Source organism: Nakaseomyces glabratus, chromosome A (assembly GCF_010111755.1).
Source record: "Nakaseomyces glabratus chromosome A, complete sequence".
NCBI lineage: Eukaryota > Fungi > Ascomycota > Saccharomycetes > Saccharomycetales > Saccharomycetaceae > Nakaseomyces > Nakaseomyces glabratus.
The window spans coordinates 335,010-362,620 of NC_088951.1; the positions used below are offsets into that span (position 1 = coordinate 335,010).

General features: G+C 39.8%; 13 protein-coding genes across 13 annotated transcripts; 6 read left to right on the top strand and 7 right to left on the bottom strand.

Annotated features, from left to right (window-relative positions):
• Positions 1 to 309: 309 nt before the first annotated feature.
• YRA1 (RNA-binding protein YRA1) lies at positions 310 to 2,305 on the top strand (the record flags this gene model as incomplete). The annotated part of the gene is made up of 2 exons (XM_444903.1): positions 310 to 594; positions 1,892 to 2,305. 2 exons carry the CDS (start codon positions 310 to 312, stop codon positions 2,303 to 2,305), a joined length of 699 nt encoding a protein of 232 aa, XP_444903.1.
• A 363-nt stretch (positions 2,306 to 2,668) lies between these two features.
• COI1 (Coi1p) lies at positions 2,669 to 3,016 on the bottom strand (the record flags this gene model as incomplete). Its single annotated transcript, XM_444904.1, has 1 exon — positions 2,669 to 3,016. The coding sequence occupies one exon, from the start codon at positions 3,014 to 3,016 to the stop codon at positions 2,669 to 2,671; it is 348 nt and encodes a 115-aa protein (XP_444904.1).
• A 635-nt stretch (positions 3,017 to 3,651) lies between these two features.
• On the top strand, positions 3,652 to 3,981 carry RPP2B (ribosomal protein P2; the record flags this gene model as incomplete). The annotated part of the gene is made up of 1 exon (XM_444905.1): positions 3,652 to 3,981. One exon carries the CDS (start codon positions 3,652 to 3,654, stop codon positions 3,979 to 3,981), a length of 330 nt encoding a protein of 109 aa, XP_444905.1.
• A 238-nt stretch (positions 3,982 to 4,219) lies between these two features.
• Positions 4,220 to 4,945, bottom strand: NKP1 (Nkp1p; the record flags this gene model as incomplete). Its single annotated transcript, XM_444906.1, has 1 exon — positions 4,220 to 4,945. One exon carries the CDS (start codon positions 4,943 to 4,945, stop codon positions 4,220 to 4,222), a length of 726 nt encoding a protein of 241 aa, XP_444906.1.
• Positions 4,946 to 5,426: 481 nt separating this feature from the next.
• Positions 5,427 to 6,233, bottom strand: ATO3 (putative ammonium permease ATO3; the record flags this gene model as incomplete). The annotated part of the gene is made up of 1 exon (XM_444907.1): positions 5,427 to 6,233. The coding sequence occupies one exon, from the start codon at positions 6,231 to 6,233 to the stop codon at positions 5,427 to 5,429; it is 807 nt and encodes a 268-aa protein (XP_444907.1).
• A 1,982-nt stretch (positions 6,234 to 8,215) lies between these two features.
• Positions 8,216 to 10,744, top strand: EFT2 (elongation factor 2; the record flags this gene model as incomplete). Its single annotated transcript, XM_444908.1, has 1 exon — positions 8,216 to 10,744. The coding sequence occupies one exon, from the start codon at positions 8,216 to 8,218 to the stop codon at positions 10,742 to 10,744; it is 2,529 nt and encodes an 842-aa protein (XP_444908.1).
• Positions 10,745 to 11,217: 473 nt separating this feature from the next.
• MUS81 (Mus81p) lies at positions 11,218 to 13,104 on the top strand (the record flags this gene model as incomplete). Its single annotated transcript, XM_444909.1, has 1 exon — positions 11,218 to 13,104. One exon carries the CDS (start codon positions 11,218 to 11,220, stop codon positions 13,102 to 13,104), a length of 1,887 nt encoding a protein of 628 aa, XP_444909.1.
• Positions 13,105 to 13,460: 356 nt separating this feature from the next.
• Positions 13,461 to 14,708, bottom strand: GVI51_A03113 (60S ribosomal protein eL19; the record flags this gene model as incomplete). The annotated part of the gene is made up of 2 exons (XM_444910.1): positions 13,461 to 14,028; positions 14,707 to 14,708. Coding segments are annotated over 2 exons (570 nt in total).
• Positions 14,709 to 15,755: 1,047 nt separating this feature from the next.
• Positions 15,756 to 17,315, bottom strand: IME4 (mRNA (N6-adenosine)-methyltransferase; the record flags this gene model as incomplete). The annotated part of the gene is made up of 1 exon (XM_444911.2): positions 15,756 to 17,315. One exon carries the CDS (start codon positions 17,313 to 17,315, stop codon positions 15,756 to 15,758), a length of 1,560 nt encoding a protein of 519 aa, XP_444911.2.
• An 839-nt stretch (positions 17,316 to 18,154) lies between these two features.
• Positions 18,155 to 19,507, top strand: HOS2 (histone deacetylase HOS2; the record flags this gene model as incomplete). The annotated part of the gene is made up of 1 exon (XM_444912.1): positions 18,155 to 19,507. One exon carries the CDS (start codon positions 18,155 to 18,157, stop codon positions 19,505 to 19,507), a length of 1,353 nt encoding a protein of 450 aa, XP_444912.1.
• A 632-nt stretch (positions 19,508 to 20,139) lies between these two features.
• Positions 20,140 to 22,017, top strand: ASI3 (putative ubiquitin-protein ligase ASI3; the record flags this gene model as incomplete). Its single annotated transcript, XM_444913.1, has 1 exon — positions 20,140 to 22,017. One exon carries the CDS (start codon positions 20,140 to 20,142, stop codon positions 22,015 to 22,017), a length of 1,878 nt encoding a protein of 625 aa, XP_444913.1.
• Positions 22,018 to 23,625: 1,608 nt separating this feature from the next.
• ADE16 (bifunctional phosphoribosylaminoimidazolecarboxamide formyltransferase/IMP cyclohydrolase ADE16) lies at positions 23,626 to 25,398 on the bottom strand (the record flags this gene model as incomplete). The annotated part of the gene is made up of 1 exon (XM_444914.1): positions 23,626 to 25,398. The coding sequence occupies one exon, from the start codon at positions 25,396 to 25,398 to the stop codon at positions 23,626 to 23,628; it is 1,773 nt and encodes a 590-aa protein (XP_444914.1).
• Positions 25,399 to 26,386: 988 nt separating this feature from the next.
• Positions 26,387 to 27,001, bottom strand: RPL15A (60S ribosomal protein eL15; the record flags this gene model as incomplete). Its single annotated transcript, XM_444915.1, has 1 exon — positions 26,387 to 27,001. The coding sequence occupies one exon, from the start codon at positions 26,999 to 27,001 to the stop codon at positions 26,387 to 26,389; it is 615 nt and encodes a 204-aa protein (XP_444915.1).
• Between the last annotated feature and the right edge of the window lie 610 nt (positions 27,002 to 27,611).

Consider the following 27,611-nt stretch of genomic DNA (forward strand, 5'->3'; position numbering starts at 1 on the left):
GTTGTCTTTTTCATCGGGATTGACGTGGCGGACGGGATTCTTGGTGGGGGGGAAGGAGAGAAACCAGCCAGGAGAAAAAAGTATAAATAGGCTGCAATCTGGAAAATCTTTTCCTTTCGTGTTCATACTTCTGCAACGAAGGAAAGCGTGGTAAACAAATCAGTGTTAACTTTGTATACAGGTATTGGTGGTAACTGTAACAAAATAAAGGAATTTACTAATTAACGCAATTTTTTTCAGCTATAAAAATAGTATCGGAATAAAATTCTGTTAACAAATACATTCATAAAAAAAAAAATATTTTCAAAGATGTCTGCTAACTTAGATAAGTCCCTTGACGAAATTATTGGCTCCAAGAAGACTGCCAGACCTTCTAACAGAACTCGTGCTGGACACGCTGCTCGCCCTAAGAGAGCTGCCAAGCAAATTAACCCACGTCGTCGTGTCGTTCCAGGTAGACGTGCTGTTTCCAAGCCTGTTGCCGCACCAGCTTCCGCTGCTGTTGCCAGAGCTGCTAGTTTGCTTCACGGTACTAGAGAAGCTAGAGTAACTGTTGAAGGTTTGCCAAGAGACATCAAGCAAGATGCAGTTAGAGTATGTTCGAATTAGAAGCAAAAATAATGACTGTTAAAAAATTTGCAGAATTTGTTTTCTTAGGAAAGGGTGTCGAAGAGCTTAGAGAAAGTGTTATTTCTGTGACGTCAGCACATGATGCGGAGAATAATGAACACGATCTTATCAATTTTTTTTTAAAAATAAATTGAAAAATGCAAAAAGACTTACTTAACATTGTCACTTTGGATTTTCAACTTTTCCTTTACTTCTTATCATTTTTTGATTGAAGTCAAAGGATTGCGACCAAAACTACTGAAATAAAAGTGACAAAGCTGGGTTTGTTCCTAAATTATTTTTTTAACGAGATTAAACCAAGTTTGACGGAAAACTAGACGCTAAACATATGAATTAGCAGTTTTTTGCTACTATTCGATACGATATCGATCTCAAATAACTACGAAAGTAAGTCCCATGATATCTGATCTCTTCAAATACAGGTTAACATGGTAGACATAGAAAATAGTTTTGAAGTCTCTTATTGGTTTAATTTCCATTTTATTAAAATGAAAAAAATTGGTAGTACGACAATATGACTTGCATTTTTTATGCACATATGTTTTACCGGGACCCATATATCCCCTCAATTGAGTTTTACCTTTTCTAACTGTAAGTTAAAAAGTTGATAGGACTGGGATCTCATTTGCATCAACAGCAGTTTTTATCAGATGGCATTAAGTCGCTTTTCTTGATAAAAAACAATATCTCATATATCAGTGTTAGTGTGAATGACTTTTGTGGAGTTGCTCATCCGGGAGCAATACTCTTACATCTAGGGACCAAGGTTTTGGAAGAGCAATTGATTTTGTGAACTTTCATTTTTCACTTTTCTAAAAGTGGTGCCATGGATAAACCCGAGATTCTCCGCAATAGTTCTTCAACCAGAAAATACCACCAATACTAATTTTCTTTACTTTTATGACTGATATTTGATATTCTTTTGCTGTTCTATTAGTCAAATGAACCTAATGAAACCCTTATTACTTTTACAATTGTCGACTTACTTTGTCATTTAGTGGAAACCAAAGGACCAATGGGGGTGTGTGTGTTACTTGTATGCTGATTCCCTGTTTCTCAGCTTTTTCAAATATATCCTTTCCGATGCAAATTTAAACACAAGAGAATGATTATGACTAACAAATTTTATTTTTCAAAACGATTATCAATTGGATTGAGCTACATGAACAAATTTAGTTTTCTTGAGCTTATTGGCTCTGGAAGCTATGTGAATGTACTTAATTAATTTCCTGATCGGTTTGTAATTTTTTTTTTTTTATAGGAATTCTTCCAATCCCAAGTAGGTGGTGTTCAAAGAGTTTTGTTGAGTTACAACGAGAGAGGTCAATCCACTGGTATGGCCAACGTTACCTTCAGAAATGGTGAACTTGCTAAGAAGGCTGTTGCTCAGTTCAGTGGTGCACCAATTGATGGTGGTAAGTCTAGACTAAGATTGAACATCGTTGTTGACCCAACCGTTCAACCAGCTAGACCTTTGACCGAAAGAATTAGAGCTATTTCCCGTGAGAGAGTTGTTGCCCAAAAGGCTAAGCCTGTCAAGGGCCCATCCAAGAAGGCAGCTGCTGTCAAGGCCCGTAAGCAAAAGCCAAAGGCCAAGAAGGAGAAGCAACCAAAGAAGAACTTGGAAGACCTAGACAAGGAAATGGCTGACTACTTTGGTGAAGGTAAGAACTAAGAGTGTTTGATACATTTTTAAATTTTTTTTACCAACATGTCAACCATTTATTTTTTTTTCATTACTCGTTGTTTATGTTAAATCCTAACTTCTTATTCCCATCCATATGTTCGTTTTCATGTTTTATATGGCATAAATATACAAATGCCATATTGTTGTAATCTCATAATAGTACCAATATTTATCAAAAAAAATAAAAGTATATACACAGTTCTTAGATTAATGATATATATGAAATTAATAAATTATTTCAAAGAAAAAGGGAACAACTGTTAGTCATGAGTAGTCAAGTAGATCATTTGATTTATTTACATGTCGCTAATTTGATAAGATTTCGTGAGTATAAAACGCCTCTGTGCAGACTCAGTCATTGTTCCGACGGTCCAGGAACCCGAGTCTATCACCTCTTTTCCTCGTCACAGCACTAACACCCCCGGCTTCGTACTTGCTCTTCCTCGTTGTCGCGGCATCCACTATACTGAACTCCTCGTCTTTGTCGAGCTTCTTCGGCAGCGGGAACCCGGGCTTCACCTGCGCCAAGTTATCATAGTAGTCCTGTGCACTGCTGGCCTCATCGCCAACCAACGCGTGCGGCTTAAACTTGGCATCCCTGCGCGCCCTCACTATACTCTTGACGATCACAAGCGAGAGCACACCTACACCACTGATATACAGCAAGTTCTTACCGATGTTCTTGAAAGGATTAGACATTTTGTAACGTCTTTATCGTATGCTCATCCACTATCCCGCCCCAATTACTATTAACTTCTGGCAGCCAGCCACTACAGAAGACATATATAAAGGGCATTCCATTCAACTATGTGGCATCCAAGCACACAGCTCTTGAACCCCCCGTATAACCTCTCTGTGTCTCAGTACTCAATAACGAAAGCCAGGAAGTGCGATACATTTGTACGTACCAGTCACGTTCTATCCATCCCCTTACACGTCCATTCCAGTATATACGCTGACACTAAGCGTATATACTGGTACTAAACGTAGTATATTACACAGCATATGCACACATACGTACTACACGATCACAACAAAAATTGTACATTTCGAACGGCAGCTCCACCCGCACAGACTCAAATCGCCAGCGACGAATTGACGTTGAAAAAAAAAAGTGAAAAAAAAAAAATTTCAAAAATTTTTTTCACTTGTCCCAGTTAGTTTAAATACCAGCTAGTCTTTAAACCTTCTCTCTCTCTCTCTCTTCCGTTTTGTAGTTTATAATATATTTCTTTCACTTGAAAACACCAAGGAATAGTCTGCGTTTTAGTATTTAAATACCGCTTAAATCGATTATTTCATTCAGAACCAACTCAAACAAACAGATATAAAAAATGAAGTACTTGGCCGCTTACCTATTGTTGACCCAAGGTGGTAACGAATCTCCAGCTGCTGCTGACATCAAGAAGGTTATCGAATCTGTTGGTATTGAAGCTGACGAAGCTAGAATCAACGAATTGTTGTCTGCTTTGGAAGGTAAGTCCTTGGACGAATTGATCGCTGAAGGTCAACAAAAGTTCGCCTCTGTTCCAGTTGGTGGTGCTGCTGCTGGTGGTGCTTCCGCTGCTGCTGGTGGTGCCGCTGCCGGTGAAGCTGCTGAAGAAAAGGAAGAAGAAGCTGCTGAAGAATCCGATGACGACATGGGTTTCGGTTTGTTCGACTAAGAAGTTTTTTGCAAGAATAATTTAACCTTATCTTTCTCTAAACTTTTTATATCTAATAAACTCTTCTCTTTGCTTCACTCTCCCAGGAGTTTGGCTCTAAAAAGGAACAATATATGATATAGTTGTATATTTTTTTAACTAAAAACAGAAAACTAATCAATATTTTGCATTTTTTAATTTAAACAGCTAAAAAAAAAGATACTTAATCTTTAAAGAAGACTTATTCTCTATTATAATACTACATATTATTTATTATATCTGCTAGTTTACCTCGCATTATCGGATCATTCTCCGATTGCTTGTAAGCCTCTTCAACCACCAAGGAAAGTTCCTTGACTACGCTCTCCAGCTGCCCTTGGTAGTCTATAAAATACTGTCGTATGTCCCCCTCCGAGCTATGCGGGATCGCTTTGAGCAAGCTCCGCACTGGCTCCAAGTTTATATCCATATCTCTCAGCTCTTGTCTGCTCGCTACAATCTCATTGCACTTATCGATGACATCGTTCTTGAGGTTGCGGTACTCTCGGAGTAACTGCGCGTTATCATCATCCTCATGTGCGGTATCGGCCAGTTGCAGCTGTGGCAACTTCAGTATATCCTCGATTAAGTCGTCAATGGCTGCGTTGTGTGAGTGTCCCGCTGGATCCTCAATGCTCTCTCTCAATTCACTGCCTATGGAATGTTTCGGTATGTCACCGATTATGTCCATCATCTCAGTCATCGTGCGTAACTTCCACTCGTTCTCCAACTCGTAGACATTCTTCACCAGTAGATCAGTGGAAGTGGTCCGCGTCTTGCTTCTCAGCTTGTTCCTGTACCCTAACTCCACCAGTTCCTGAACTTCAACGGGCACGGCATCGGAGTCATCTAGGTACTCATTGATGTTAGTCAGCTCGCGCTGCTGTTGCTCGATGAACCCAGTGATGTCCGCATACACCTGTGATTCTGGGACACTTATATCCATTGCTACTGTAAACTGGTCTTAGCGCTTCTTGTGGCGTGGTTGGTAACTATTCGATGTTACCTCTCTTAATTTGCCTTTGTTTTTAATGTTTTGGGTCATTTCTTGTGACAGAGCTTGAAATTTCATCCGCGATCGCGATGAGCTTCAGTTGTGAAACAAAAGGAACATAGGCATTACATTATTAGAAACTGTATAGTACATATGTAAAAATAAGTTAAGTCGTTAAAGTATTATTATTTGAAAAGAGCAGATGCTCTTTGTATGAATTAGAGTTATAGGGCTGATAAATAAAAATCAAATCACTAGTGTGTGTGTGTGGGGAAATGCATATTATTATCTTGGAGTCTGCAGGTCATGGAAAGTGGAACCTTTTTACCAATGCGTGAAGTAAAAATTATGCTATCTTGATGAGCGCAGAGTCTGGAGATGTGTAGATTTTCGGAATATAATTAAAAGGGACGAGATGAAGTTAGTTTTGGATTTAGTTTGGCATCATGATGGCTCTCAATGGGACGTAAGAGTTCTCCTTTGAGGAGACACAGCAGTACAGCATGTAGAAACCACATACACTTGCCAGAATACCGAAATAACCACCTGCCATCTTACAGTTGTTGTCGTTGATGAAGTTACCAATACAAAGCATCAAAAAGGTGAAGTCTAGGAAGAACAGCAGCAGGAACAGACCCCAAGCGCTCTTTAGGCAGCACATCAACATCAGGAACGTGAACACACACCACGCGGCCAAGTAGAAACCGATGACGTTGTTCAGCATGTTAGGGTCCTTGTCGTACTCCGAAATGGCGGCCATGGAAGGCACGAAGTCTAAACCGTAACTCAGCCAGAAACCACCGAAGGAAGAGAAGACGGTCATGGAGAAAGTGTCACCGATGACAAAACATAGCAGACCTGCGAACAACTCAATAGCACCACCGAACAGCATGTACATGGAAATAACGAACTGGTTACTGGTGACACCGCGGACGTTGGCGTTGATCAAGGACAGCACAAGGCAACAGATGGAGAAGGACGCTAGACCCAATGGCACAGGGTTGGCAAGCTTCTTCACCACTGGGGTATGTTGCTCACGGTGCTCGTCGATACCCAGCGCAGTCAGCAGTTGGGTTCTTCTGTAAGTGTAACCACCGAGGGTGACGAATTCAGAGTCAGCGTAAATTTCTTGAATAGGTTGTGATCTGCTCTCGGAGACAGTGACACCAGGCAAGGAGACAGCCTTCTCCATGGTGACAGGCGCCTTTTCAATATCTATCTGTGAGGATGATGAGCTCATGTGACTTATATGATTAGTTATTGTGTTTGTGGCTTATCGGTAATATTGTACACAATTTTTTACGAGTTCTACACTGAATTTACGAGTGCACAAGGGAATTAATAAGGAACAGCCATCTGATCTAGATCAAAAGATCATCGGTATAAATATGAATGGAAAAATTTTTTTTTGTCTCTGGTGGTTCCTGGCGAAAGAAATTAATCATAGACTCTAATTAAGACAATTCCGGTTTATACCAGTTGAAGCCATTTTCTGGGATGGAAAAGCAAATCCTCCATTGAAAGGTCATCCAACGCTGCAAGGGTCCAACATCCCAAATGACCATTGTTCAAACTCTCAATGGTGGGAAGGCAAAGTGCGCCATACAACGGGAAAAAAAGAAAGAAATAGCTTTTTCACAAGGAAGTCGAAAACCGGAAAAACTCGAAGAACTCGATGGCAGAGAATTGCTTTTTTTTGTGTGTACCTTAGATAACGCCGCACAAATAGGGTCCAAAAGAAGTAATTTACAGCTTAATTTATCCGTTCTGTGCATCGCTGAGAAAACATGGAACAATGCGGGATATGGGAAAGAGCAAAGTGAGGGGCAGAGAGACAAGCGTAGGGCCCTTGCTGGGAATCCAAAGCTCGAATATTGCGCGTGGCGGTGCGACGGAATTGAAAGTGGGGAGCCGTCAAGTCAGTAAGCTCCAGGTCTTCTTTTCGTCTTCTACATTTGGATGTTTAGCAACTTACAAAAGAGGGTCACTGCTGTAGAGGCATCCCCCCTCCGTCTTGTATCTCCGTTGCTAGAGAAGGTCGAGGGAGGGGGGGAGAGAGAAGAAGCAAAGAGGTCTCCGCATGCCCTTGGCCTGCACGGATTATTACATAGGTAGGTATATGGGCGCAATGCGCCCATATACCTCTACTGCAAATCCACAACACATACACATACACCCAATTTGGATCAATCCAGTTCTTATATATAAGTATATCATCTCATATCAACTCTCTTGCGCATACAAATCTTATATGTGGGAATGTGTCATGTGTTAGGGTAGTTATCATCCCCCTCCAATAGCCAAAAAGCAATTCCAGCGTAGGTACCAGAATGGGTGCTGTTCTGGTACCTACGCCACTCTTCTCCCTTTGCACATCCCCCCCCCAGGCAGAAGCTTTCTCTCTCTCCCCCCGAGCTCCGTCTAGAGCTAGGACAGGTGTAATTGCCAGCAGGGCAGCATCACGATTCTACCGTCCGGGTTCCCCCCCCCTCCCCCACGCTCTACGATGGCAACCCAAGACACGAGAAGGCTAAGACACGCCCGTAGAACATGTAGAACATCAGCATCTGTTGAAGAAAAAGAGTGGGAGAAGGGATGGAAAAACAGGAATCTCTCAGAGACACCCGCACAACTGTTCCAAGTTGCAAATGCAGCCTTTCTCTCCTTCCGCTTCACAGAGACTTTTTTCACTTGAAATTTGCAAAAAAATTATTCATAGAACAATCAAAACTGACAACTATACAGATAGGAATAGACACTAAGGACAATTGTACCCTAGGGAGTTCAGGACAAAGACCAGTGTAGTACTTGCAAGACTGTAAGATTAAAGTCAAAAAAACTAGTAAGAGTAAAAGCACAAAGCACAAAGCACAAAGCACAAAGCACAAAGCTGAAAGCTGAAAGCTGAAAGCAAAGGTGAAAGTGATGAAGTAAAAAGTAAAGAGCAGTTTGCAAATTGAATGTTCAAAAAAGTTGTAGAAAGTTGTTCAATAAGTGAATGGGTACCTCCTTTGAGACTCTTGTATTCGTGTTGTGTAATGTTAATGATATTCTAACGTTAAAATTTTTTGTCCTCTAAAAATTTTTCTTATAAAAACTTTCTACTTAAGAGTTACTTCTTTAGTTCTTTATATAAGAAAGGCTTTTTTTTATTAATTTCAGGTTTTTCTTTTGTTCACAATTGAAACTAACCAACACCAACAACAACTACTATAACACAAGATGGTTGCTTTCACTGTTGACCAAATGCGTTCCCTGATGGACAAGGTTACCAATGTGCGTAACATGTCCGTCATTGCCCATGTCGATCACGGTAAGTCTACTTTGACCGATTCTTTGGTGCAAAAGGCTGGTATTATCTCAGCTGCCAAGGCTGGTGAAGCCCGTTTCATGGATACCAGAAAGGATGAACAAGAAAGAGGTATCACCATCAAGTCTACCGCTATTTCTTTGTACTCTGACTTGCCAGAAGAAGATGTCAAGGAAATCCCACAAAAGTCTGACGGTAACTCTTTCTTGATTAACTTGATCGACTCCCCAGGTCACGTTGACTTCTCCTCTGAAGTTACCGCTGCCTTGCGTGTTACTGATGGTGCTTTGGTCGTCGTCGACACTGTTGAAGGTGTCTGTGTCCAAACCGAAACCGTCTTGAGACAAGCTTTGGGTGAAAGAATCAAGCCTGTTGTCTGTATCAACAAGGTCGACAGAGCTTTGCTAGAATTGCAAGTCTCCAAGGAAGATTTGTACCAATCTTTCTCCAGAACCGTTGAATCCGTCAACGTTATCATCTCCACTTACTCTGACGAAGTCTTGGGTGACGTTCAAGTCTACCCATCCAAGGGTACCGTGGCTTTCGGTTCCGGTTTGCACGGTTGGGCTTTCACCATCCGTCAATTCGCCACCAGATACGCTAAGAAGTTCGGTGTCGACAAGCAAAAGATGATGGAAAGATTGTGGGGTGACTCTTTCTTCAACCCAAAGACCAAGAAGTGGACTAACAAGGAAACCGACACTGACGGTAAGCCATTGGAAAGAGCTTTCAACATGTTCGTCTTGGACCCAATCTTCAGATTGTTTGCTGCTATCATGAACTTCAAGAAGGACGAAATCCCAACCTTGTTGGAAAAGTTGGAAATCAACTTGAAGTCCGATGAAAAGGACTTGGAAGGTAAGGCTTTGCTAAAGGTTGTCATGAGAAAGTTCTTGCCAGCTGCTGACGCTTTGCTAGAAATGATCGTCATGCACTTGCCATCTCCAGTCACCGCTCAAAACTACAGAGCTGAACAATTGTACGAAGGTCCAGCTGACGATGCTAACTGTATCGCCATCAAGAAGTGTGACCCAACCGCTGATTTGATGTTGTACGTCTCCAAGATGGTTCCAACCTCCGATAAGGGTAGATTCTACGCCTTCGGTAGAGTCTTCGCCGGTACCGTCAAGTCCGGTCAAAAGATCAGAATCCAAGGTCCAAACTACGTCCCAGGTAAGAAGGACGATTTGTTCCTAAAGGCCGTCCAAAGAGTCGTCCTAATGATGGGTTCCAGAGTTGAACCAATCGATGACTGTCCAGCCGGTAACATTGTCGGTTTGGTCGGTATCGATCAATTCTTGTTGAAGACTGGTACTTTGACCACTTCCGAAACCGCTTACAACATGAAGGTCATGAAGTTCTCTGTCTCTCCAGTTGTCCAAGTTGCCGTCGACGTCAAGAACGCTAACGATTTGCCAAAGTTGGTCGAAGGTTTGAAGAGATTGTCCAAGTCTGACCCATGTGTCTTGACTCAAATGTCCGAATCCGGTGAACACATTGTCGCTGGTACCGGTGAATTGCATTTGGAAATTTGTTTGCAAGATTTGGAAAACGAACACGCTGGTATTCCATTGAAGATCTCCCCACCAGTTGTCGCCTACAGAGAAACTGTCGAAGCTGAATCTTCTCAAGTTGCTTTGTCCAAGTCTCCAAACAAGCATAACAGAATCTACTTGAAGGCTGAACCAATGGACGAAGAAGTCTCCTTGGCTATCGAACAAGGTAAGATCAACCCAAGAGACGATTTCAAGGCCAGAGCTAGAGTTATGGCTGACGAATACGGCTGGGATGTCACTGACGCCAGAAAGATCTGGTGTTTCGGTCCAGACGGTAACGGTCCAAACTTGGTTGTTGACCAAACTAAGGCTGTCCAATACTTGAACGAAATCAAGGACTCCGTCGTCTCTGCCTTCCAATGGGCTACCAAGGAAGGTCCAATCTTGGGTGAAACCATGAGATCCGTCAGAGTTAACATCTTGGATGTTACCTTGCACGCTGATGCTATCCACAGAGGTGCTGGTCAAATCATGCCAACCATGAGAAGAGCTACTTACGCTGGTTTCTTGTTGGCTGAACCAAAGATTCAAGAACCTGTTTTCTTGGTCGAAATTCAATGTCCAGAACAAGCTGTCGGTGGTATCTACTCCGTCTTGAACAAGAAGAGAGGTCAAGTTGTCTCTGAAGAACAAAGACCAGGTACTCCATTGTTCACCGTCAAGGCTTACTTGCCAGTTAACGAATCTTTCGGTTTCACTGGTGAACTAAGACAAGCTACTGGTGGTCAAGCTTTCCCACAAATGGTCTTCGACCACTGGGCTACTCTAAACTCCGACCCATTGGACCCAACTTCCAAGGCTGGTGAAATTGTCACTGCTGCCCGTAAGAGACACGGTATGAAGGAAGAAGTTCCAGGCTGGCAAGAATACTACGACAAATTGTAAGAAGGATAAAAAAAGAGTAGAAATATGTGGAGTTGCTCTCGGTGTGCTCCAATTTAATGAAATTTGTTTTCTCTTTTATTAATACACATACTTAGTATATCTCCATACTTGGATTTTTCTTTTCGACTTTTTGTTTGTAGTTTATATAATTCATATTATTTAAAAATATATTTTAAAAAATAAGTGTCATCTTTAATATTTGTCTGTTTAGAATACTTGATAGAGTATTGCAGGAAATTGAATTTATTATACACTATGCTTGTTCTTTTGTAGTCCTAGTCAGGACTTATTGAACTTTGGGTGACTTTGGGCATCGCGACTTTTTCAAGTGATGCGATGCTTTCTGTGGATCATTGATTTTTTCACTCTTGATAGAAGAGAAACACTTGTGAAGTGAGCTATTATAACTTTGCTGGAAGTTAAAGACAGGAACTTGACTGATCATCATTACAGTTCAAGGACATTGTCAGCAAATGCTACCAGATAATTTAAAGGACCTCTATGTACAATGGCTGCAAGAACTGATAGATAGTTTATCCGAGAAGCAAGAACAACTGATAAACACTTACTCAAAGGCAAAGAAGAATCTAATCGATCATGACGGTGTTTTTTATTATCCAAAAGATTTGCTGAAAGTTAAAGGAATTGGTGCTACCATTGCGAAAAGACTAGAGGCTCGTCTTGTTAAGCATTGTGAGGAAATTGGAGTTGATGTTCCCAGAAAACAACTGCCAATTGATAATGGAACACAAGGAAGCAAGTCACTCAAAAGAGTACGAACACAACTGCGTATTGATGGTATAAATACTAATGATACTGATATTAATAAACCTGTAAGGAAAAAGCGGAAATATATTCCAAAGAAAAGGTCTGGTGCATATGCAATATTGTTAGCATTGCTTGAACTTGGAGCTCAGAACAAAGGTGTGATAAAGCCGGACATCATAGAAGCAGCTCAAAAGTATACTGATCATAGTATGACACCAAATTATACTACAAAGGAATTTTACAGTGCATGGTCGTCAATTGCCCAACTAAAAAAGCATGAGCTTGTCCTAATTGAGGGTCGACCGCAACAATATACTTTAACCGAGGAGGGGTTACAGTTAGCAGATACTTTACGGCTGGCCGATGGTATTGATATTGATGGAAAATCAATAGCAAGTAGTATGGATACAAATAATGCTTATTATAGTGATGAGCATACAGCAGATTTTTCTGCATTAAAACATGATCTGTCAGGTTTGACATGCGCTCCAATTAAAGATGGTACCAATTCATCAGGGAACTATTCTATTCTTGAGAAAACATTTGGAAGTCAAGATTTTAATGTAAGACATCATGAAATTGGCATGGTTCAGCGATCGCATACTTTTGGTAATGGTGACTCTAATAACTCTATTGAACCACTCCCTAGAGATACTTCTGAATTCACAACACAGCCTTCATTAATACAAAGAAGAAGATTCGAGAGTGTAAGTTATGAGCTGTGGCAACCAGGAACGTATGAAATATATCCTGTAATAGATCACAGAGAAGTACGTTCACATTCTGATAGAGAGTTCTTCTTTAATGCATTCAAAGCTAGAGACATGAAATCAGAGATAAGGCAGTTGTCTTTGGGTGATATTATTTGGGTAGCAAAAAATAAAACTACGGGTCAGCAATGCATTCTAAACACAATTATTGAGCGGAAGCGACTAGATGATTTAGCTATGAGTATAAGAGATAATAGATTCATGGAACAAAAAAACAGACTTGAAAAGTCAGGTTGTAAGCACAAATACTATCTAATTGAGGAAACTATTGGTTCATCAATTGGTAATATGGCAGATGCATTGAAAACTACTTTATGGATCATATTAGTTTACTACAGATTTTCAATGATTCGCACAGTTAATGCTGAGGACAGTGTGGATAAATTGCATGCTCTTCATACAGTTATTTGTGAGAGCTATAAACACAAAGCTCTTGTTGTACTATATCCGACCGATTTGAAAAGTCAAGATCATTACAGAGGCATACTAAGCATATTCCAAAATGAATTTGAAAGATCAGGTAACCTAGAATGTTGTCATACTTTTGACACATTTCAAGATATTATGGGAAAACGAGAGTTGAAGACAATCAAGGAGATAACTATTCATATTCTAATGTTAGTCAGAGGAGTGTCGCTTGAGAAAGCTGTGTTTATACAAAGGCATTTCCCAACCCTGAATCATCTTCTTAATGCCTACAGAAAATGTAATAGCCAAATGGAGGCTAAATTAATGATGTTTCAAAAGTTTGGAAATGCGCCAGGTGCCAAAAAAATAACGAAGCAACTATCTGAAAAGCTAGCTGAAACATTTGCTTTTTGATTTAATACGTTTCATTTTCCCTTTGCTGCTCCGGTTGCGCAATTTGATACACTACTGCATAAGTCATTTATTTCTATATTTTTACAATTATATGGTGCATTGATTCACATATTCATTGAACATAAGTGCTACCCCATGGAGCTTCTCACAATTACTGAAGTGACCTATTCACTTTCTCGAAAATGCAGAGCAGTCTTTTGGAAAACGCAATAATATAAAATTATAGTTTATATATATAATTTTTTAGTACATAAAAAATTATTGAAAAATAATGGGTTCATTTTTAAATGATGAAGTATTTTCTTTTTTGAGTGTGTATTAGGATTTATGTAAAAAATATGCCAAAACTAATTGATTTAAGCAGATTCCTTCAACAAAGCTTCTCTCTTTTCAGCGACTCTTTGGGCTCTTCTCTCACGAGCAGCTCTGTTCTTCATTCTTCTAGCTTCAGCTTGTTCGCTCAAAGCCTTTTCACGTTGAGCATCAGCCTTAGCTTGGATAATGTGTTCAACCAAAGCTCTCTTGTGCTTGAAGGCGTTACCCTTAGCTTCCTTGTACAAAACGTGGTACAAGTGCTTGTCGATCTTACCAGCGTCACGGTACTTAGCAAGCAATCTTCTCAAGACACGTAGTCTTCTGATCCAGACGACTTGGGATGGAAGACGAGCTTCCTTAGTACCCTTTCTCTTACCGTAACCAGTGTGACGACCGTTTCTCTTAGATAGAGCATGTTCTCTAGTTCTGGATCTAGAGTGAACGGTAACAGCCTTCTTGACAATGGTACCGTTCTTGACCAACTTTCTGATGGCGTTTCTGGAGTTGGCTTGAGCAATCTCAGAGGTTTCGTTTGGGTCCAACCAAACCTTTCTCTTACCAGCACCAATGACAGAAGCGGCAAGTCTCTTTTGAGTACGTAAGTTAGCCCTGTAAAAATTTGCATGTTTTTCGTCACTCTCACAAAGTTGGAATAAAACAATACTATCCCAATTACTTATCCCAATATATGATTTCTCTTTCCAAGTTATTTAATGCACACTGCATAAACAAACTCTAACATTCATAATGTGATATCATCATATTTTTAATTCTGAGTTTAGCACATAAATAGCACACAAAACCATTGGAAAGATTGTCAGAGAAATGGTTCTCCTATCCCATAATAGTTTGTACATGTCATCATAATATTTGAATAAACCATAGTCATATTGTAAGGAGATATCAATATAGGAATATAATTGGAGATAGTAATTATTTTCAAAAGTTTGAAAAAACAATAATGAATGTTAGTATATTAGAACTTATAATAATCAAAGCGTTCCCAGCTTGCAAATAGATGCTTGACCTATTGATCGATATCCTAACTTAAATTCAGTACGCTTATTTTCGTAATTACAGTTGTGGCGAGTCCAATAAAAGCATTTGATATATTCCTCTACTATCATTGTACCATACGCAAAAGCGCTACTGTCTCATTATCAGGCATATTATTAATTTATAGGTGACTTTCACTGTCTTAACCATTTTTTTCATCAAAGCAACAATTTGGCATATGTTCGCTGGCGGGATTCCTAGCTTATATCTTCATATCTCTTGGTAACATACATTTTCGCTCTAGGGTTTTAGTTCGTTTCCTTCTATGTTCTAAAAGTACGGTAAATTTCACTACGTAAAATACACAAATCTACCCAAGTTTCTTATATATCAAATTGACTATCTTTTCACATATTGAGCATCCCATCCAGTTTCTTTGCACAGTGGAGAAAGTGAAAGAAATTGCCCGGAATCAAAATTTCCACTGTTGCTCCGCTAGCTGCTGGGAGTCAGCGAACTCTACTGTCACTACTATCAGTGCACAGACACTCTCTCTCACTATGCAGTCCCTGTCTTCCCACCATTCCCAGCCTAGACGTGTGGCTCCAGGCAAGTATCCTCCTTCTGGCAGCGTGGAGTCTCGCTAGGCTAGGCTCAGACTATCGTTCCCCTACCGTTAGTGCCTCCCAACTGTCTCAAGCCAGAATCCCCCAGTAAGTGTAATCTAGCATGGCATTCCAGCATAAGCAGGGCGAGGTAGGGCTGTCTGACACTCCAACAGGGGAGATTTGGTCTCTTACCCCCCTGGCCCAGCATCTCGGCTTAGGCTCTGGGTTGTTCAGCAAGAATGGGCTCAGCAGGAATAGGAAGAGGGGGAGGTATTGTCCAGTCCCCCACCAAAGTGACGATCCCACAACAACGGCACTACATGCTCTCACAAGGGAAAGCTAGGCAGAAGGACGTTGGCCGGGCCTGCCTACGGTTCTGCCTACTAAGAAGAAACGCTCCCCCCTCCCATCACTGTGCAACTATACTACATCGTTTTTTTTTAAAATATATCTAATTATGTATGGGTGTTATGTAAAGTGTGTGGGTGTTTGTCGTCACAATTTTCTTTCTTCTTTATTTATCTGGTCTTCTGTTCTCCGTACAAATGTATACAAATGCATAATTGAGAGCTGTATTCAGTGTAAAGAGTATGTACAGCTTGCTTCTCAACGTTACAGATGAATCTTAAATAACTATTCTATTTCTTACATGGATCGTTTAATTGTTTGACGTGATTACTTTTGTGCGTGTTTTGTGTACCCATTTGGAATAATTAAGTTTAATTTTGTGCACTACGTTGATTTTTTGTTAGCCAATTCTTGAATGAGTAGACGGTTCTTAATTTCGGGATCGATGACATGTGTACCTTCCAATTGATTCCCTATCGTTATCCACCCTGGACGTAAATTATGGACTCTTCCAAATATCTCTAATTTACGTGATTTAGAGCCCACCAATCTCTCCACAATTCCATAAACTTCATCTGGTTTCCTCGATGTCTCGCGTGTGGGTGATACAATGATGTCAAGGTCAATGTTGCGATTTAGCCACTCAGGATCGCCCTTTAAACCAAGAAGGAGATGCTCCTTTGAGTGATTCAGCCAGTGACCAGTTCTACCTGTGACAATAGTTCTGCCCAGCTGGTTTGTCTTAACCCATGAAATTTCGTTTATGACTTTGTAACCCCATTTCTTCAGCGATTCCTTACCGAGCTCAATGGCACGGCCGGTGACCCAAAGTAATAGTATACCTTCATCTTGTAAGATATTCAACGGCAAATTGAGCAATTCAGTGTCGTTACATGTACCGTATGGTAAATGCATATGGATGTTCCATGCTGGGTCAGCAATAACTGCAGAGAACTTTCCTAATAGTGATAAATCGAATTTCCTGACATCGCATTGTATCCATTGCGGGGGCGCTACATTACGTGATAAATTGGAACAGCATTCTCCCCTTGTATACAAAGATATCCATGAGTTCTTAGATCTTGCTATATTCTCATCTGCCAACCATGAATTATACTTTGTTTCCAAGATTTGAGGGGTAAATTGTAAATAGTGTACATACCGGCAACAGTGCATTTTATGGCATGTGTCCAAATATGAACAATCTCCTAAGTTGGGGTCAGTCTTAGGTTTCATATTTGGTACAAAGTGTATCTTGTTCTGAACACATTGTATGAACTCTTGTTTTTGATTTATGAAGATTGGCCATTTTAAGGAGATTATTTTGTTATTTGAGATCATTGTGCATTTGGAAAGCAACTCTCTGTGCTCTAAGCTATTACAACGTGGAATTACTGGCTCGACAGGTTCTAGTTGTTTTGCCCTTTCTATACCTAATTGTGTAGCCTGAGTACGTGTAGTCAAAATGGCTTCAATTCTTTTCTGAAAATCGGAACTCTTGTCCTCAATTAGGCGCCTAAATTTTTCCTCCTGTTTTAAGCCATTCAACTTGAGCTCATCTCCCTTGGGGTGTTGTCTCTTTCTGTTTTTCAATATACAATGGAACTCGTGTAATATAGCACAATCAATGTAAGTTATAATGGGCTCTTCATTCAGATCGCCGATTTTCAACTCAATCCCATGTGAGATCTCATGAATGGCATTTATGATTCTCTTGAATGCTTCTATTTTGACATTAGTAGCCTTATAGATCACAAACACTTGGGAAAGCTCACCAGAAATTGGTGGACTCATGATCTCAATGTGATTGTCCATAAGGAATTTCACCACTTCCACTGTGTCGCAGTGCATTTTTCTTTTGATCTCAGTTTGTTGGGCTACCCATCTAGGAATCACATACAATAGAAAATATCTCCCAGAAATTTCTTGGACATGGGCCTCCATTTATATATCCTGGACAGGTTGCACCAGTTTGTCTTATGTTTCATGTTCAGATCTGGCGCGTGCTGTTAACGCGATTTAATTTTTTACATTTTTTAAAGGCGGACTGGCGCTTACAGTTAGGCAGCATTATTGGAATACAAACAAAAGGGCAAGTTCATACGGGCAAAGAGCTACTCTGATCTTCTTTAGAAATTATGAAACGGACATGGTCCTAGTATCTACAGTTAGTAATTTAGTATTGGAAGGAGACTCATCAGATTAATTGTCATTTATGGAATATGTGACATCGACAAAACGGAGGGAAAAAGATTTTAAGACTGAAAGGTTGCTTGAATAGTTTAATTCCGGATAGGTTTTAAGCTGTTGAACAGATTATTATTTTTGATTGTATGCTTTCTTCAGTTTAAATGCTGTCAGGATTGCCTCGCATTCGATAGGACACATCTCTCATCACGTGCTTTGTGCACTGACACGACATGCTCATAGAGTGGGCACACACTGCGAGAATATTCTAAAACATACAAGAGACATTTGACATTTACTGGTTTACATCATCGCAGTTTCAAAACACTATTGTTGATAAGGTGTTAAAAGGATCCATTAACCGTTCTTCATTGGTACTGGTGTATTTGTTTAGCAAGCGTCACAGAACTTGAACTGATATCAGTTAACTTCCTTTGCATTGGAATAGAGAGTGGATTTAAAGGTAGATTATCTAATATTATAGCGACTAAGTTAAGGAGTTGGGTATCAAGATTAATTAAGCAATCAAGAAGTGTTCATCTAGTGATTATAAGCCGTTTTGCATCCAGTTGAATTTATCATTTTCTGGTTATACTATGTCAGGGACTTTTAGTGTGGATAGCAAAACTAAAGAGTTTCAGCCTTTGTATGAATTCGGCTCTAACTATGCCCCTCGAGTATCTTATCACATAAATCCTGAAGTATCACATTACCACTATGGAGTACGACATCCTATGAAACCCTTTCGCTTGATGCTGACGGATCATTTAGTCTCGGGGTATGGACTACACAAAATCATGGATCTATACAAGACTAGAAAAGCCACTGCAGAAGAAATGGAAGAATTTCATTCGGAAGACTACGTTAATTTCCTTTCAAAAGTAACACCAGAGAATTTGAGTAAACTTCCGAGAGGTACCTTAGAGAAATTTAACATTGGTGATGATTGTCCGATTTTCCCAAATATATTCCAGTACAGTTCATTGTACACAGGGGCATCTCTTGATGCTTCTAGAAAGTTGATAAATAACCAATCAGATATTGCAATCAATTGGTCAGGTGGGTTACATCACGCCAAAAAGAATAGCCCTTCTGGTTTCTGTTATATTAATGATATTGTCCTGGCAATATTAAACCTGCTGCGGTATCATCCTAGAGTCTTGTACATTGACATCGATTTGCATCATGGTGACGGTGTCCAGGAAGCCTTTTACACCACTGATCGTGTATATACTATTTCATTTCACAAATATAATGGAGAGTTTTTTCCAGGAACGGGTAAAAACGATGAAACAGGTTGTGCAGATGGTAAGCATTTTGCTATGAATGTGCCTTTAGAAGATGGTATCGATGACGACTCGTATATCAATCTTTTCAAATCCATAATAGATCCACTAATCACTACATTTAAGCCAACTGTTATCTTGCAACAATGTGGTGCCGACTCTTTGGGACACGATAGGCTGGGATGTTTCAATCTTAATATTAAAGCTCACGGTGAATGTGTTAAATTTGTAAGAAGTTTTGGTATTCCCATGTTAGTAGTTGGTGGTGGTGGTTACACACCGAGAAACGTCTCCAGATTGTGGACTTACGAAACAGGTATTCTGAATAATGTTCTCTTACCGGAAGAACTACCAGATAATTTACCATTTAAGGAAAGTTTTGGGCCAGACTACTCGTTATATCCAGTTCTAGATAACTTATACGAGAATAGAAACAGCAAAAAGTTCCTGGAAGACATAAGGATTAGATGCTTGGAGAACATCAGGTTTTTGCAAGGTGCACCGAGTGTACGTATGGATGCAGAGAATATACCTACACAGGATATCTCGGGTCTTACAGAAGAAGAAGAAGAGCTGATAAAAGAGATGAACGAGGAGGATGAGGACTGGAGACTCCAAGAGATTGAGAAAGAGAACGCAAAGATGATGGAACTCATATATTAGCAGCTACATACTATTTACGATAATGAGAAGCAACTAAGCAATTTGGCTGCTGGATAACCAAATTGAGTATTTAAATAGATGAGAACACATCTCAAAAACATGAAAATTGTATCACTATTACCATAATTATAGATATAGATAGCAACTGTTCAGGCACACCGGCATTTGGTATGTGAGCCTTTTAATGGTGTCATATGAGACGATCTGGGAATATATGAGTCCGCACTAGAATTCAACGATTTTTGTGAGTTGGCTCCCCTGAAACTGGTTCCAACGACTTCTCTTCGCTTAGTCTGTGGGGCATCTTGTGAAGGCCTGCCACAACTGATTTTTGACAAGGTTCATATATTAACTAATGAGCTCATCGCTTCTGTATTTGCTTGATTTTAAAGGTCCTTATAGCTAGTTTCAAGTATTTGTGATAGCAACTGGCTGTGGAATTGGTGTATGTACTTTTGTCCTGCCAAAGGAAAGACATCTGATTCACTCCTATTTGGTTATTTTATTTCAAAGTTGATTTCAACAAGTGATTGCGGTTTCAATATTGTTAACTTGAGCTCTATCCGCTGTTTCTATTGGAGAACAAAAGGAATACTTTGGGGAACTTTGCATTTTGACTAGACGTGAATACAATGGCCATATTCTCAGGTGTTACGGTAGACCTGTCGGTGATATTCACCAATGTCTACATCATGGCATACCTGGTTTCGCGGATAATATCCAATATTCTGATAAGAATATGTTCTATGCGGACACGTATGACCCCTATCAAGCTTCCTGTTTGGTCAAGGATAATGTTTCATGGTATAAGTGCAGTTTATGCAGTCATGCTTCTGGTACGAATTGAGCATCTGCTAGGAAACATAGATATAGGGATGAATGTTACGTTAGAGGATCTATGTGTTCAAGTGTATTTGTGTGTTTTGATGTTTGGCTGTGTTGAGGAATTCACAGCAACCACCACCAACAGGAAAGTTATCAAAGCCACTTTTTCTAGTCCAATCTTGTTGGCGGCAGATATGGTCCAGGCTATTAACGGTACAACAAGTTTGAAATTGGATTTACTAAGAGTAACACTCCGTTATTGTGTTGTCGAAAATCTTTTAGTACAACTTATAGAGTTGATAGACAAGAGAAACTTACGTTTTTTAAGTTCTTTACTAGTGGAATTCTTTAGGACGTTTACAATTTTGAAGATCATGATTAGAGAAGAAAATGGGTATGAGTTTGGTTCTACTTTTGCATATGGCCAGTTTTTAAACTTCTTCTGGCCAGCTACACTGTTTATATTAACATACATTCCATATCAAGTGGCTAAGTTAGTCAGGTGGGACCCGTTTGAAAATAACAGTAAGATTAAAACACAAAGAAATGCCAGTAAACTTCAATATTATATGTTTTTCGAAGGTCTAAAATCGACCTTAAATTTTACCGGTTCAGAATCAGTGGAAGAGTTGCTTGTAACTTACCTGAACAGGCTTTGTAACATTTTTTTCTTTGACAAGCAATCTGTTCAAAATGAAATGGAGGAATTACAATTACCAAATAAGATCAGTCATAGCTATGTTATTAGTGGCTACTTGAATCCAATCAAGGGGGCACCAGAAGATGTTATAAAAGGAGATGTCACAGACAATGATGGTAAGGCACCAGTATCTGGTGTCGAGAAAGCATTTTCTATCTTGCCCTTTTACAGCCCATTACTCTTTGCAAACGTGAAAACAATCAAATCGGTCATATCATGGATATTTATGAAAGTTAGATCTTTCTATAAAACTACCGAAGATATCGAAAGTACAGAAGAGAAAAGGAAGAATGACCTCAATAAAGTAGATTTTAACTCTTACATCACTGAGAAAAACTACTATAAGTTCCTTACTAAACCCATTACAAACGCTATCCCACAACCGAACAAGAATGTGGAAAATATTCTGCCTTTGTTGTTACCTGAAGAGGATAACTCAGAGGATTACGTCCCAGATAATGACGAATTAGATGATGATGATTATGATGAAAATATTACAGATGATAATGAACATGATGACAGTAACGAAGACAAAGAAAAGAGTAACAGCTCCAGAATCTCGAATAATGACTTACAGAAGGAACTTGTTAGTTTGATAACACCACTTCCGGAGGAAGTCGAAACATTGGATGGCATGACATGGAATACCTCGGTATGGACAAGATATAAATATAGAGACTCGTTAAATCAATGTCTAACAAGAAACAAGTATAGTGAACTTAATCCCGATGGTGTGTTGACAGAGGCATTTATTGAGAGGGTCAGCCATAATGCAAATAAGATACATACACACGAGGATCTTGAAGGCGAATTAGATTTATCTTGTGTGATATGTAAGGTGAACACCAGAAAGATTGTGCTGTGGCCATGTAGATGTCTAGCAATTTGTGATGAATGTAGAGTCTCTTTGGGAACGCGGGGCTTCAAGAAATGTGCATGTTGTAACACGAATATTGAGGCTTACAGTAAACTTAATATTGTGTGACTTATAAACTTCTACATCGTATTTTAGCCCAATTATTCTCTCACATTTTTTTATTTGCAATTTATAAGAATCAAATGATGTGTCATTTCACATTACTGGAGGATCTCGTTGCATTCAGATAGCAGAACTTACATTTTTTATAACAATGCTTTACTTTCAGTCTCGAAGAATTATGCTATGTTGTTGTTCATCATGGCTAAGTTTTGCAAACTTTTAAATAAAATTTTTTGATAGATAGTTACTATTCTGGCTAGTTAAAACTTATAACCATTTGCATTATTGAAACCCTATAACTGCTATTGATTTGTCGTGCTGCGGTACCTCATCGCATTTCACTATGCAAAAAAATTTTAATGTATCAGAATGTCTGGAAAAAAAGTATATAAAGAGCTAACATCCTGAATATTCTACTGTTTCAGTTTTTAATACTAGTTAAATCTATTCTTATTTTGAAGTTTTAAAAAATAACCATAGTCCCGCGTTGGGAAAAATCTAATAGGTAAGAGGAATAGTATGGCTATCTCTTTTGAGATCCCATATGATGTCCTTGCTATTGCTGCTTAACTTATCTACCAATTTCCCAACACTTTCAGCGCTCGAGAGGCAGAGTCTCAAGGAACCCAAGACGTAATTGATTTAGTTTCCTGTCTATTTATTTAGGTGGGAGGTCCTTTGGTTATTTACTTCTCCTCTACGGGCTTCGTGCTCGTGGGGTTTTGAGTCGTTTTTGGCCATCGGATTTGAATTGATTATTGTTTTCGAGGTTGTTGCCATTACGTATATGGATGAGACAGAAGTAGCCCCGCTGACGGGTCACCAATTGTTAGATCAAGTAGGACGCATGATCTTGAATTCTCCTTTTGTGGAAAATTGAGAGGTTTCAAAATCTAGGATTTATCCCATTTTTTGTTTTCACTCTTTTGGAATCTTTAGGATTGAGTTCGATCGTCTTTGTTGTCGTTCTACAGCGGTATATTCCTGAACACTATGTAGACCCTTGCTGGTCGATGATCATTTGGGTAAAACCATACTGCATACATTCAATTTCATTTATAGATTTTTATTTTTTGTAGAGCTTTCTTGTTATTGTTATTAAGACATCGTTATTGTAGCTTACTAAAATACTAGTTATTGTAAGTGCAAATATTCAAGTGGAAATCTCTTGCATTTATTTCAAGTTTTGGTAGGAGTTCAAGTGTATCTTGGCGAACATATATTTATTTATAAAAGAGTTTGAACATATAAAAAACCATAAGGGGAATTAAAAAATACAGGCATGAAAGTACATAGTAGCTTGGATTGTATTCATGACAGCTTATCCTTAAACATCGAAATTGCTTTTCAAACACATCTATAGTTATTATATTAATAAAGGAGTGGAATGTCCTCTTTCATCTGACATCAAAGATTGTGAATTATTACAGATTGTGATTTAATTCACAATTATTATTACAGATCCATGTTGAAAATGTTTATATGAGGCGGATGGTTATTTTGAATACCGCAAACTGATTATGTGGAGAAATAAAGATATATGACTGTCTTTGTTATCCTGAAGCACTTTTTTATCGAAATTTATTTATTTAGTTGACATAAGGCACTTTTGTTTCAATGATGGAACAGACGAATTGGATTTTCAACATAGACTAAGTCAAAAGAATCAGCAGCAGCAAACACAGCCTTGTCTTGAACAGATCCAGATGGAGCAGCAATGTACTTAACACCTGATTTGACAGCTCTGTAAACATTGTCTGGGAATGGGAAGAATGCATCTGAGGATAAGGAGACATTATTCAACTTAGAGAGCCACTCCTTTCTTTCCTCCGGTGTTAGCGGAGTTGGAATTTCAGCGAACTTAGATTCATATTCGGACTTTTCTGGATCCTCTTCAGGAATTTGACCAGTAACATATAAGTCGATTGCATTGGACTTATCTGGTCTCTTAACACCCTTGGCCCACTTAAAGGCAAGAACCTTTGGATGTTGTCTCAACCACCAATTGTCAGCTTTATCACCTGCTAGTCTTGTACAGTGGATTCTGGATTGCTGGCCAGCTCCAAGACCGATTACCATACCGTTCTTTGCATAACAGACGGAGTTAGATTGTGTGTATTTTAGAGCTAATGATGCAACAGTTAGATCAATCACGGCCTGTTCAGTCAAGTTCTTATTGGCAGACACAATTTCTTTGAAAGAAGATTGGTTGATGATGGCGTCATTTCTCTTTTGTTGCAAAGTGATACCGTAGACATCTCTCGATTCCATGGCATCTGGGATGTAGTTTGGATCTATTTGCAAGATACAGTACTTACCATTCTTCTTCTTTTTTAGGATCTCCAATGCCTCGGGTTCAAAGCCTGGAGCAATTACACCATCAGACACCTCCTTGGAGATAATGGTTGCAGTTGGGACATCGACGATATTCGATAGGGCAATCCAATCACCGAAGGAGGACATTCTGTCGGCACCACGGGCCCTTGCGTAGGCACATGCTAATGGAGATAGGTTCTCGATATCGGATACAAAGTATATTTGTTTTTCAACATCGGAAAGTGGGATACCAACAGCGGCACCAGCTGGTGAAACGTGTTTGAAGGATGCTGCTGCTGGTAAGTTTAGCGATGCTGATAGCTCCTTAACCAAAGGCCAGGAATTTAGAGCATCCAAAAGGTTAATGTAACCTGGGGAGCCACTCAAGACCTTGAATGGCAGCTCCTCCAATTGTGTGACGAAAGCCTGTGCAGGTCTTTGGTGTGGGTTAGCACCGTAACGCAGAGGCAATTGGGCTCTGTTTTCGGAGTATTGTTTTCTGAAGAAGTCAGAGATGGCGGCATCGTAGTCAGCAGTGTGTTCAAAAGCCTTTAGTGCCAGTCTGTTTCTCAGCTCCTGAGAAACTTCGCCGTGCTCTTTCAGTTCGTGCAAGAAAATAGCGTAGTCGTTAGGGTCGGACAGGATTGTGACTCTCGAGTGGTTCTTGGCGGCGGCTCTCAACAAGGTAACACCACCGATATCGATCTCTTCGACTGCTTCTGGTACTGTGACACCGACCTTTGCGACGGTCTCCTTGAAAGGGTACAAGTTGCACACAACAAAGTCCACTTTGTCAATGTGCTGGTCCTTCAAGTCCTTCTCATCGCTCTCCAAGTTCCTGGCTAGAATACCACCGTGCACCGCAGGGTGCAGCGTCTTCACTCTGCCACCCAGCATCTCTGGCGCATGTGTGATCGAGGACACGTCGTCCACAGGAAACCCGGCCTCGCGCACCATGTTCGCAGTACCGCCTGAGGCCAGAATCCTCACATCGTTCTCAATCAACCCCTTCGCCAAGTCCAGCAGCCCAGTCTTGTCGTAAACAGACAGAATAGCCGTCTTCTTGTACATGTTAATGTTCCTATCGTTGTTTTTTTTCAGTTATCAGTCACCCTCAACAGTATTTGTGTCTATCCCTTCTCCTAGGTATGCCACCCCAGTACACGCCCATCCTATTAGAAATTTTTAATTGGCCCTATTTATACTTTTTGCCCAAATTGCGCACCAACTTCAGACCATAGAAGAACCCCTTTGGCCGGGAGAGGACTCTGAAAAGGTTTTGCGCCCTACACAGAAACTCCCCTAGAGCTTCGTCATCTGCGTATGCGTTCCCTTTATATTACCCTTCTCAGCTTTAACTCTGTCCCCCCTCCCCCACCAGCTCGAATCCCAGCTCAGAAACTCCCGCACAAGAAACTACTTCCCAGTTTTCGGTTTACCCATTTTTAACTCCTGCTAATTTTCAATAATTTCACTTGGAACTGCACAGACACTGCCGCAGCCAGACACTGCCATAACCATCTGGGAAATCGGGCCTGCTGTGACTTCCTTTTGGCTCACTGTGGTGGTCCCTGTGGGCTGTGTTAATTGCGACGTTTGTGAGGATGTGGGGTCGGGTGACTCTTTTCAGTATGGTGGGAAATGATTCGTACATGGGTATGATAATACCAATAGTACAGTTATATTAGTGGTATTATTAGATATCTCTTTTTTATTAAATTACAAGTAGTTATGGGTAAAAAGCTTGACTCCTACTGTTAAGTATGTATATATGGACTTTTCTAAAGTAATTGATATACTTGATATTACCACATTGTTTTTTAATATTATATAAATTTGTATATGTATTTTTTAGCCTTTTAACGTAATAAATCAACCAATTGACTATGTAAACATTAATAAATTTATACTAATATTACTCTGTCTCTTTTTTTAAAAAAAAGTGGAAAGTTTTGTTTTTATTTTACAAAATACCTATGTATAGGAATACTTATACTATAAAAACAAAAAAAGTCCCATATAGAAAGAAAAATCGGAAAAAGCGAGACGAGGCTTACGATTACTTTCTGTATCTCCACAAGGACAAGGTGTTGTGTCTCTTCCAGGTCTTTCTTCTGCCGGCCTTGGTGTTGGTGTATCTGTGACCCTTGTTGATACCTCTGGACTTCTTACCAGTGGCAGTCAAACCTCTAGCCTCACGGTGCTTGTGGACTGGGTTACAGATCCAGTTGTAACGAGCATCTCTTCTGATAGCCTTGTGGGATGGGTCGACAAGGATAACTTCGAAGTACTTGTAAGTAGAGTCTTGGTTAACCCAGTAGGAGTTTAGAACTCTCAAGTTGGAAGCACGACGACCAACTCTCTCTTCGGCAGTAGCTCTCAAGGATCTTTGGTACTTCAACTCGTTGACACCTTGGTTGGTTGGCTTACCGTAAGTAGCACCCTTTGGAACAGGTCTCTTTCTGTTACCACGTCTAACTCTGACACGGTAGATGACGAAACCTTGCTTGGCCTTGTAACCCATTCTTCTAGCCTTGTCTGGTCTAGATGGTCTGGAGGCTCTGTGGATAACGTTCTTTTGTCTGTATTCCCAGACTCTGACTCTTTGCAAGAATCTTAGAACATCAGATTGCTTCTTTCTTTGAAGCTCTTCCAAATACTTGTAGGCACCCATTGTAGTGTTGTTGTTAAAATAGTTGGTCGTACCGATATGTCAAAAGAGAGAATAAAAAATTAAGTGAATTAACTAATAAATATACATTCAAAGAAAAAAAATATACGTTTCTCTTTTCCTGTTAGTGCACACTATATATACTAATTGAAAAATTTTTTTTCGTAGTTGCAGGCCCCATCGACAAAATTCCAATTGCTTGCGGGAAGTGAAAAACTTTTTCACAAGCACCAAAAAAAAAACTCTGAAATCCACAGAAACCCCCGTAAAACAAGAAAAAACCAAAGGTCTCTTTTTGGGAATTAAGAAGTAAACCTGTCTCGTATCAAACGCTTTTTTTCCAGATTATATCATCTTATACGTCTTGTGATTGAGGGTTGGGTTCTCGTTCAAGGTGAGGTGTCATACTCAATAAAAGCCCTAAACTTCGTAATTGGTGCCATATATTTTCTTTTCCCTTTTGTCTCGGCGGCTAACGTTAATATTTCCTTTGGCAGCAAAAATCTTGCATCATCGGCGGGTGTCGAAGGTATGGTTCTATATTTGGAAGGTTGCACTCCCCCCTCTCCCCGACCACTATTTTAAGAACACTTTGTCTGCCGTAATGGTGACG